General features: G+C 32.6%; 1 protein-coding gene across 1 annotated transcript in view; it reads right to left on the reverse strand.

Moving 5' to 3' along the window:
* The window catches only part of LOC126885728 (1-phosphatidylinositol 3-phosphate 5-kinase), a 106,956-nt gene that overhangs the window by 57,884 nt on the left and 36,998 nt on the right, over window positions 1-12,074 (reverse strand). Inside the window, exons 10-11 of the mRNA XM_050652497.1 lie at window positions 11,283-11,959; window positions 1,224-1,513 (exon numbers count right to left, since the gene is read on the reverse strand). Coding sequence (XP_050508454.1) covers window positions 1,224-1,513; window positions 11,283-11,959 — 967 coding nt within the window. The remainder of the gene's footprint in view (window positions 1-1,223; window positions 1,514-11,282; window positions 11,960-12,074) is intronic.

The raw sequence follows: 12,074 nt of genomic DNA on the forward strand, positions 1-12,074 counted from the left end.
GCTTGTCTCCTTCTGTTGCAATATAAAGTAATGGTGACACAACGGGACTTAACTATAGCGGCGCCATCTATGAGAAAACTGCTGAAATTTTCTGTTTGGGACATTAATATGGTCTTAAAGTGTGCGATTTCTACTTGACTCATTTTTGACGAAATTGTGGCTTGCCCCCTTCTGGTCCCAAGGTCTTCAATTGTGTGTCCCGGACTAATTTATCCAGGCTATATTTCTTAAACGAAAAGAGATTTTCGAATGGGACAAAATCTGATCTATTCTATTTTTGTAATATACTTTCATATGGCGTAGAAAAAATTCATCCCCTAAATATTCATCCCTAACTTACAGGGTGCTATTTAAAAAAAAAATAAAGTTAGGGGTTGTAACTAAGGGATGAATATTTAGAGGATAATTTTTTTCTACGCCAGATTAAAGTGTATTACAAAAAATGTAATAGATCAGTTTTTGTCCCATTCGAAAATCTCTATTCGTTTAAAAAATATAGCCTGGATAAATTAGTCTGGGACACATAATTAACAAAACTAAACTGATATTTTCTTGGTTATTTACGAACCGATTTTATTTTAAAAAAATGTGTTGAATAGACGATAGAAGACCACATCCAAAACTATAAAAAAATATACAGGGTGCTATTAAAAAAATTAAAGTGAGGGGTTGTAACTAAGGGATGAATATTTAGTGGATGATTTTTTTCTACGCCATATTAAAGTGTATTACAAGTAGAATAGACCACTTTTGTCCCATTCGAAAATCTCTATTCGTTTAAGAGATATAGCGTGGCTAAATTAGTCTGGGACACCCTGTATAAGCATGAAACCTAGTCATATTTCAATTAAATTTCAGTTTCTATAAAGTTTTTAGAGTCCAACCATTGTTTCTATTTTAACCAGTGAACCAGCGAAAATAGCATACAGATATCTTGATCCCGCGTATACCGATGATTTCAATAGACTTACTATTTGATTGTAAGTGTCTACAATTTCCCATGTGATTGGTTTTTGCGATGACGATAAAAAATCGCAAAGTAACCATTGAAAGTTTGCGGGATCAACTTGAGAGTTTCCATGTTTCGCGCGTCGGAAAAACGTCATCGTTGTATTTTTACGCACATAAATAAAACAAAATTATTGTTTATAAGAAAGAACTAAATTGTAGAAGTATTATATATAAATACATGATATTCGTAACAAAGAACAAACAATACCTACCATGGATTAACGCAAAACGCAGGAGCATTGTCTGATTCCGCACTATAACTGCAAAATAGTACTGCTAACCTTTGATGATGAATAAGATCAAGAACATCTTTAGCACTGCTTTCAGCATTATTATTAGGCTTGATATTCTTTTGAGTTTCTTGCTGAGCTTTAACGCAAATGTTGTCTTTCTTTTCGTATTTACCACCGCAAGCTCTAAAATGTGCTAACAGATTCTGAATATTTTTGTCTTCCACGGGTTTTGTTAATTTTGACAATAGAAATGGATGAAGAGGTTTTGCCTTAAACAAAGTAGATATATAACGGTTAAATATTTGTTTTGATAGCTTTGGATAGCTTGATGCTTCAAAACGTTATGTATAATACCGACCAATCAGTCTGATAAATAAGAAAACAGAAGTATTCACTAAATTATCCAAACCGCATATACACAAAATGTTAGTCAAAGGTAGCAGAAACTAACTTTAGTTTTAAAGGAAGTTTTGGGACCCGAGAGGCTATTTTCTCCCTTCAAATACACATACAACGATGCAGACATACCATCCAAGATGTATTTGTGTGTCTCATAGATTTCTCGAAGGCATTCAGTAATTTTAAAGCAAGACAAACTAATACTCCTTAAATATGTAGGTATAGATTCGAAAGACATTGGAATCATAACAAGCCTGTATTGGAACTAATCGGCAAAAATAGAAATCAATAAAAACTTATCAAAAAACATCCCAATTAAAAAGAGAGTTCGTCAAGGATGTGTAATGTCACCTACGCATTTCAACTTAAAAGTGATCTTTCACGAGGTACTTTATGATGCTCCATGATGTGTGTCTCATAGATTTCTCGAAGGCATTCAGTAATTTTAAAGCAAGACAAACTAATACTCCTTAAATATGTAGGTATAGATTCGAAAGACATTGGAATCATAACAAGCCTGTATTGGAACTAATCGGCAAAAATAGAAATCAATAAAAACTTATCAAAAAACATCCCAATTAAAAAGAGAGTTCGTCAAGGATGTGTAATGTCACCTACGCGTTTCAACTTAAAAGTGATCTTTCACGAGGTACTTTATGATGCTCCAGAAGGCGTAACGATGAATGGGTAGCTGATAATTAACATTAGAGATGCGGACGATAGTGGTATTATAGCCAGCTGTATTGAAGACCCGCAGAATTTACTACAAAGAGTGAGTGGAGTATCTGAAATGTACGGATAAAAAGTAAACGTCTCAAAAACAACATGGATAGTAATCAGAAAAACGGAACAAGATTAAAATTCCGATTGATCAAATGTTACGTATTCTACTATGTATATGGGATGGAAGCATCCAGAAGACCCTGATAGGACAATTAATGAAAAAACTCTCGGTATTCCAAATGTGTATGTATAAAAGAATCCTCCGAATACCCTGGACAGACTATATAATGAACAGGGAAGTATTTTTTTTTTGAAAAATGGCTTTGGCAGAGCCAATTAGCCAGACTTGTTTGTGATTGATTGCAGATTCATAGTCATAAATTTCTTACTTCATAACATAAGTACATACTACAATATTATTTTTAGATACATAGGTACGGTTACGATCATTGAATAGTTTACATTCTTACGTATCTAGGAGCCGATTTTTTAAATTTTACCTCGTTTAAACGCACCTTTTACGCCAAAGTGACGTTACCAATGGTGTACCTAGAATAGGTTGATTAAAATTAAAAAATCAAAACAATATAAATATATTTTACAAAATTTAACAAAAATACCAAGGGCCATTAGTTGCCGAGGCATTAAGCTAAATAAAAAAAAAATTAGCAAAATGGGAAGTATACAAAGAAATTTTTTTGGAGGAGTTTGATATCGTTTTATTTTATTTTTCAACACGCGAAATTTTTGACAAGTATTGACTTTTTGAAATTTTTGACTTTGACATTTATCAGATTCGTACGACACTTAAATTTTACAGTATTACAATATAAAAATTAAGGTGTAAACTATTCAGTGATCGTAACTGTACATTGTGTTGCTTTTTTTAATTATTTTACTGTTTTTTTAATATATATTTTAATTTGTGCTAAACACTTTTTTTTAACAAATTGAAGAATCTCAGATGCAGAATCCACCAATTTAATAAGAATTAAAAATGGTAAATAGTATTTTAAAACTGAGATGTTTCGTGTTTAAAGTTCTTACTGGTACATCCTTAATCTGCGACTTTTTCAATTAATAAGACAGCAGACGACGAATATAGAAAACGAAAGGGAAACGATCACATTTCGCTTTCATTCGTCTAGGAAAAACGGACAGCAGAGGAACTTTCAGTACTCAAATCCGAGTAAAGGAAATAAAAATAATAAATGATGGTTTTGCTTGTTTTCGATTCAGAGGGTTGCACACCAGCTAGACAGGCTGTTTCTACCATTTCAGGCGTCCTCAGTAGCTTTCGTTTTTTTTACTTTCTTTTTTATTTTTCTTTTCTTTTTTATTTTTGTTTCATTTTTTTAAATTTTTTTTTATTTTTTTTTATTATTATTTTATTTTACTATGTGTAAACAGGGAAGTAGGTACTGAAAATAATAGGTTAACAAGAGGAAATTGCGCTTACAGTGAAAAAAAAAGAAAATTAGAATACTTTGGTCACATTATGAGATACAATAAATGCCGCCTCATCTTATTCTCCAGGGAAAAGTGTAAGTGGTAGAACAAGAAACTCTTTGATGTCAAACCTATGCGAGTAATTCGACCTAACCACGATACACGTACAGACGGTATGCAGTGGCGCATCTCTCGCTGGTGTGACGTCACGCGCGAGGTGAATGTTTTGTAAATGCATATAATTTTAGGAGATACGTTTCAGTTTTATCGAATTTAAAATGATAGCGTCTGATTTTTTGATTAAAACTGATTGTAACAGAAAATAGTTTTATATACTATTATTATTCCTAGGGATTTACAATTTGTCCACATAAACGTTGTTCAATTAAAATGTATTTGAAAATTATTGGCGAGGAAATACGTCCAAAAATAATAAGCCTTGATTATTAATTCAAGAATAATATAAATACTTTTTTGAAGTATTGTGTTAATAACCTGTTGAAATGCCTCTTTTAAAATGCCAGGTAATTAAAGAATATTTTCAAGAAAACACTGAGGTTACAAATAATAATACTATTAGTTATATATCGTCCTACGAAAAAAAAGGAAAGAAAAAATGCCGACATTTTATAGAATAATTTATTGCAAGAGAACAAAAAAAAAAGTAAAATACTATTATTCTTTAAAATTGGTTAATTTTGTCATTTTCTTCTCTAGCTTCCTTTGAGCATTTTAAAAAATATTTTTTCCATTTAACTCTTGTAACATTTTTTTTATATTATAAGATTAGTAAATAATTAATATACCTTTTAGATCAATTAGAAAACCCTTTACACGCTATAATGTTACGCCTATGGCCTACTACGCGGTTAATTCTCTGCCGGAATGACAATCAAAATTAGTTCATGGGATAATAATGGGACTATTTTTATTGCAGCTTGCCGAAACACAATGTTTTGAAAATAGACTGAAAGTATCTTATTTATCTTATTTAAGTATCTTATAAAGGCCTCCCAAAAAGTTACTGCTAGAGTTCCGTTAGGTATTCCACTTTATTCAAAGCGGCAATGGTATTGCAATGTTTTATTGCCACTTTCCGTTTCAGTAATATTTCAAAGGAATAACTTTCCTTTCTGAAACCACCGTTAGGTCCCTTGACTTATTCTTTCGGCATCTTTATAAAATACCGCTACTTTACCTAAAAACTAAACTAGGTCGGTTCTTTTTTTGAAGTTCCATTTTTTTAGTAGGAAATGTCCCCGCTTCTTTAAAGGGACAGCATCGCAAAGATTGCGAAGAGAAAGGGACTTGGCGGCTGAGTAGCTTGAAGTGCAGACGTGTGTCTCTAGTACCTCATATCTTATCTACCATATACCTTATCTGCAATATATCTTGGGAGTGAGAAGTCACTCTATGATCTTATCTTAGTGGTATTCACTCGCTTATCGTATCTGTATTTGGATCTAACACCCGATTAGATTCAAATTACCATATAACTTCAGTGCTTGCTTACTAGTTAAAGTAAATATAGATTCAGTGCAATTTAAGAGGCAGAGTAACTGTAAGTGTCTTAATTTTACTACCTACAACTATTTCCAAAAATAGAGCAATCTATGGGCCATCAACCTCAAAAATATCTTTATCTGTGGTTAAGGCTAACCTCCGATGTAATCTCATCAGCGATTTCATTAATAGAGTTTTTTATTCATTAAATAAGAACTTTTCATTGTCAAACCTTAAGTACACACATTCACTAATCCATTAATAGCTGTGCGATTGGCTATTTTTTTTATAAAACCAAGTGCGGGTTGGTTTTTGATCTTTGGACTGTAAACGTTTGTTAACTTTGTATGCTTTACTTTTAATTTTATTATATCTTTGTACTTTATATTTTCTATCCATCATTAAATTTACCATATCAGTTATCTCGAGATACGTAAAACAGTAAAGAGAGATTTTTCATGATAGATGCTTGATTTGATTTTTTTAATCCATAACCAGGCTCTCTTTACTGTTTTTAATTGTGCATGTTTTTGTCATAATATGATACTTGTATTTATTCTATCATAATCATTGTTTATTTCTAACTGTACACAACAACACATTAATTGTTGGTGCAATTTTGATTGGTGTATATTGTTTTCTCTTTATTTCTTGTGTTTTTTGGGATTAACCCTTCTGGTGAACCATTTGTACAATATATTGTTTTTTGTTTATTTCACGAGTTTTATTTATCTACTCCTAATAAGTTCCCTGATAAGAGATTACCTCTAAATATTTACTAATTAACTGTCTATATCTTTTCTTGTATTTGGTCTCAGGACCTCATTATCTTTCCTTACCTACCTGTTTTCGTTTCTAAGGTTTCTTAATTTTCCCCTTGCAACCCCAAAAAGTTAAGTGGCGCCCTGTATCTCTTCTCTTATCTTAGGTAATTTTACCTATCTATCTTTTTATCTCTCTCTTCTCTAATCTACCTTCTCTTGTCTTATCTGTACCTATTTCTTCTATTGACTCCCTTCCACGTTCCAAAAGCTAGTTTCGAACCCACGACTCGCTTTCCACCTACCACCTGGCTGCCGTCGGAGTGTCTCCATTGGTGACCTTTCTAGCACCATCCAAAAAGAGGTTTCCGAGGTTACACTCTCTTAGCCTAATATAAGTTCGATGCTAGCATAGCACTGATGTGGTTGTTATTTGTGACATTGTTTTATCAGCTAATTTGTGAAAAATGTTCTCCTCTTTAGATATAGAGTTATAGTCGGTTCGCTAAACTCAGACACAACTGGCTAGGGATTTTAGTCGGTAATTTTTTTGTTTTTGGCCAATTTTGCCAAAATTGTCAAAATTACTAACTATTTCGTAATTACACACACCCAAACTTATATGGAATCATCTGATATTTCTTACTATTTCGTGCAAATTTAAAAAAAACGAACACACGAAGTCAAACAATATTTATTTTAAAGCAATTTTATAACAAATACATAACAATTAAATAAAACAATAAAGTATTTAACAAACAAATTGAAAGTAGTTGTTTTAAAGTCAATAGCATACAAAATTTCAATGTAAAACGAATAATGTTTAACTTGTTTTTATTTTTTTTTGTATTTTGTGGTAGTCAGTGTTATCACCTCTAGTTCTTATGCAAGCTTCAGTTTGCGTGGGCACGCTCCTAATCAAATTATCAACATTTTGTTGGGGTAGGTTGCTCCATCCTTTAAAAGCAGCTTGTACTAGCCGTGCGGTGTTTTGAAGTTTATCCCGGCGAGCTCTAATTTTTCTTTTAAGCATATCCCACAAATACTCTATAGGATTAAGCTCGGGTGAGCAAGCAGGCCACTCCAAACAAGGGATACCTTCTGCTTCAATGATGTCTGTAGTCACTCTAATGGTATGTAGAGGCAATCTATTTAATTTATCATGCAATAAAATTAAATTTTCTCCTGTTGCACCTCTCCAGAGCGTAACTACAGGTTATCAACATACCTGTAAGTAGTTAAAGTTTATTGGATGAAAATTAAAGGAGTTTTTTTACGGATCACAATTCCTCTCCAGAACATTACACTTCCCCTTGTATTTTTGTGAACCGATCTGACAGTTTTCGTTCTTGCTTATCTTCCTCGACCTCTAAGTACACGATTTCGTGGGTCATCTGATTTGCCAGTTTTGGTGGTGAAGACACCAATTTAGGCGATTAATCTTGTGTTGCCTGGATAACTCGGGAACACATAACTGTCTCCTGCTGAATACTTCTTGGTACGAACTCTTCTTCTTATCGTTTGAACTGAAAAAGTTACATCTGTAGCTTCAAAAAGCTGAATTTGGAGCTGCATGTGAGAAATGTTTGGGTGTCTTTCAGCTGATTGGACAATTAAACGATCGTGGAGAGCCGTTATTACTTTTGGCGACTTTCCCTTAATTTATTTTTGAGCTTTCCTAGTTCCTGTTACCTAGCATATGTTTTGGACAGAACGCCCTGTATTACGCCTAGCTCTGTAGCTATGTCCATCTGAGAACATTACTTTCTCCACAAGACCAATAATCTTTCCTCGTTGTAAGTTCTATAACCCCACATGAGGCATATTTTCGTTTTTGGACGCAAAAGTTAGTTTATTTATTTTCGTTCAACTTGCCACTCAAGCACATAATATATACCGTACCGGGCTGTACTATCCGATTGTCTTATATATTTGTTTATTTTCAATAAAAACCTTTAATCTTCGCAACAATAACAAGTTTTTTCAAAAGAAATAAATATTACTTTGAAATACATGGTGATTCCATATAAGTTTGGGTGTGTGTATTAACTATTTAGTAATTAGTTTTTTGTCAATTTTACGAAACTGGCAAAATTATTTACTAAAATCACTAGCCAGTTGTGTCTGAGTTTAGCGAACCGACTATACCATGCATTTTATGGAACTCAGTCTTCAGTTTCAGAGCAACTTCCCACAAATCATCATTTGGATTTAAAATAGAATCTCTAGAGACAGCTGATATCCAGTCATGGGATCTATTCATGTCCATACCTGCAGTAGGGTTTTCCAACGAGTATTTATTTTTAAATGTTTGTATGCTGCAAATCCTGCTACATATTTCAGTGATTCCTGACTTTTTCTTTCACCTCTAAATCTTGAATTAGCTGCCCTATCTCGTTATCGATAAATTCTTCTTGCTAATAATCTGGTTCTACAAAAGAATTTATCACAATTTCTCTTTCCGCATATTCTTTTGTTTCGAGCGGTTCGTCAATTTTTGCAAGGTTCAACAACATTTTCCGCGTCAAGCAAACTTCTGATTCTGAATCAGATGTTACGCCCTGGGAGTCCTTGAGAATATCCAACAAACACTCCTCATTAGAATCTGTTGTATTTCGATTTTCTGTCAAAAATTGCTGCCGAATTTTTGCCCAGAATGTACCATCGAAGTCTGTACCGAAAGTCGAGAGAACAAGGGTGATCATTACTAGCACCCATGCCTCAAATATACGCAAAAAAGTTCTCAAGAACATCTTGGTTTAGCCTGGAAGTTAATATATTATATTCTACATCATAACTGCTCTTTAAATAATTGTACATTCAAGACATTGATCTACTTGCTAGTAAGATTCCTTTTTGAAAGTGTATCATTTTCTTGTGCTTGCCGACTCTCATAGACTGAATGAATACCATCATTTGATCCCGTAGGTTTTCATTTTTTCGATAAATTATCTGTCTTTGGAAAGGTGAAGTATTTTATTTTCGTACCTTTTGTACTTTGATTGCAGTTTTTGCAATAGGAAACTTGCATAAAATTTTAAATTCGAAAAAAATGTTATAAATCACAACAGAACATAATTTAGAACCTGTATCAAAGATAAAAAAGTTTTGTTTGTCTTTCGTTTGGCCCCTAAAAACGACTAAAAATTCAACTTACACCAGCCACCCCAAAACGCGTCGTGACGTCACGCCGTTGTATGTTTACATTCTACACCAATTGTATATATAATTTTAAATTAGACATTATAAACGTCAGTAAAAAATACAGTTATGTGACGTTAAAAGTGTTTTTGATCGTTTGAACTATTCATAGAAAATTTGTACTATTACAAAATGGTTTTATTTTCAATAGTAAACCTTCTTTCCTTTCCTTCAAAAACTGTATCAAACTCCAACCTCAACAAACTGGTATATATTATTACAACGACATACGATAAATGTCATTAGAATATAAATATTTTTCCTTTATTCTCCGACGACGAACTGGCCAAATACCCAAGTAGGTGGAGGCCAATAAACTAAAGAAGGAGAAGAAGAATGTACCTAAATATAACGCTGTGTCTAGGTACATGCTAACGTGTACGGAAATTAAAAAATTAGAGTATCAGAGTGTTGGAATTTGTTTAATCGCGTTGTGTTTACACTTTAATTTTAATATTGATTAGTAAAGAGATTTCTTATTTTTTATTTGTTTAGTGTTTGTTTGTAAATTAACTATGCAGTGTAGACAATTATTTAGCTGTTTTAATGAGTTTAACAACATTTTAAAACAGTATGAAAAAGTTAAGAGACTATAAATTAATATATATTTTTTTAGTTATAAGTGAAATAGTATTACCGTCCAAAATTAAAATAAAAGGAAGACCTAAAGCTTTCACAATAATAATTAACTTGTTCTGAAGCTATTTCTTTGTGGCATTTTTGTAATAAACTATTCTAAATGGGAACTAAGCCACAATTTAACTAAAAAAATGATTTTATTAACGTTTCGACGTCTAAATCGGACGTCGTTGTCAAAATACAAAATATTATTAAATTAAACAAAAATGTTGTTGCTTAGTAAAAATTTTTTTCTAATAATTTATTTAATGTGACCAATTTTTGTATTTTGACAATGATATCCGATTTGATTATATCAATTAACTTACGTATAAAAATTATTTTAACAATATTTTGTACGTGTCATGTCTAAATACATACTAAATACATATATTTATTTTCCTATCCTAAATATATACTTTTATATATACATTGATTTATTACAATTAAGTTTGAAACATCTGAATAGGTCTGCTTCCCTTCCCTTTACAAATACTTTTCTATCAAACAAACACTAAACATATCAAAATAACTTGTACCAAAATATACAGTCACTGCGCACGCTAAATAATGACGTCACTGGCTTGATGAAGTTTAATTCGCGTGTACCTAACTTTTTTATTTACGTAAACGTTAGCGTGTACCTAGACACAGCGAAATATAACCATAATAATAACTAATGTAAAACTATGTGACGTCACGGATCGTTTGAACTATTTTATACCGCAGAAGACTTTAAATATGTATTTCTAAGTTATTACGAGTTTTTGAAGCGTGAAATTTTGGAAATCTCATTTTTAAACAAAACAGAACATTATTATGTAATAAAAAAATGTGCAAGTTCCCTATTACATACGGCACAATTTGGCATTGTAAATTTATGCCCCACACGATACCAAAAACAATACCAGAACAATAATAAATTGGATATCAACACGTCCAATAATCTCTAATGATTAAAAGTAACAAAATATATTTTCGGCTCCGTAAAACTATCATGTGTAAAGAATTTCACAAATGCAAGTAAAAATGCATCTGCAAGTCAAGTGGCAAGTGCATGGGTCCTCGAAGCTGACGTCGTGCGCGAAACGGACGGAATTAGGCGCCAATATAGGCATACCGTTTGTACGTGTATCGTGGATCTAACATCTATCCAATATTTGGACAAGCCGATAACAAGATACGAATTGTAATGCAATAGATAAGGCACGAGGAAAAGAAGAATGTGACTTTAAGACATAATAGATATATTCCAAAAACAAATGGTTAGTTCGTATCAAATATTAAAGTTTAAGAATTGTTGTCCAATAAAGTCACACAACATACCTTAACCACAAGTCAAAAAATTTATTACACACTTTAAATTAAAAAAAAAAATACATACCTTCAAATTCGAATCAATATGAACCAATGCATGATCATCCATACTTTTCCGTTTACTTTTTGTACTATTATCAAAGTGAACACTAAAGTATAAGTCTTCCGGAAAATACTGCCTTAATTTACACTTTTTACCGATTTCAGTTTCCAAGTACGGTACTGGAAACACAATATAAGGACTTATACATAAAGTGGTATCATCCAGTTGTTTTCTAAAATAATTGGAAAACGGAAGTTTGGCAACAGCTAAGGTTTGACCAGATGGCTGAGCATCAAATTCAGCGTTGGAATGTAACGGATCAGTAAAATCGTCAACTAAAGTTTTTCTATTCTCGGTTAGTTGTTCGTCCTTGATAAAACTTTTGATAACAGGCCTTTCGTTCCTTTTGGTGATATCTTGATCGCCATCGTTTTCCGTCAAGCAAAATGTATGCTTTTTATCTGGTATATCTGGTGAGTTTTCTTTACTATCTTCCAGAAATTCGTTTGCATTTGGAGGCATGGCGAATTCGTCCATTAGAAACGACTTCTCTAATCTCCAGCTGTACATAGCAAATAACATTAAAACGGATACTTCTTTCAGTTTCATTAATTCGGGCTCGGAGGCGCCTCTAAGCAAAACTGTACTGCCTAAATGAGCCGATGGTAATCCCTCGAAGAACATGAGCGTTTTTGTTCTACCTTAAAATAATAAAAAAAAAAACCATCAAAATATGACCTCATTTCACATGAAACAATGCACAAGAAATGGTGCGCCCTGGGTAACGCCAAATGATCCATCACTCCCAATCCTAAA

The sequence above is a fragment of the Diabrotica virgifera genome, chromosome 5, assembly GCF_917563875.1.
Source record: "Diabrotica virgifera virgifera chromosome 5, PGI_DIABVI_V3a".
In the NCBI taxonomy this organism is placed as follows: domain Eukaryota; kingdom Metazoa; phylum Arthropoda; class Insecta; order Coleoptera; family Chrysomelidae; genus Diabrotica; species Diabrotica virgifera.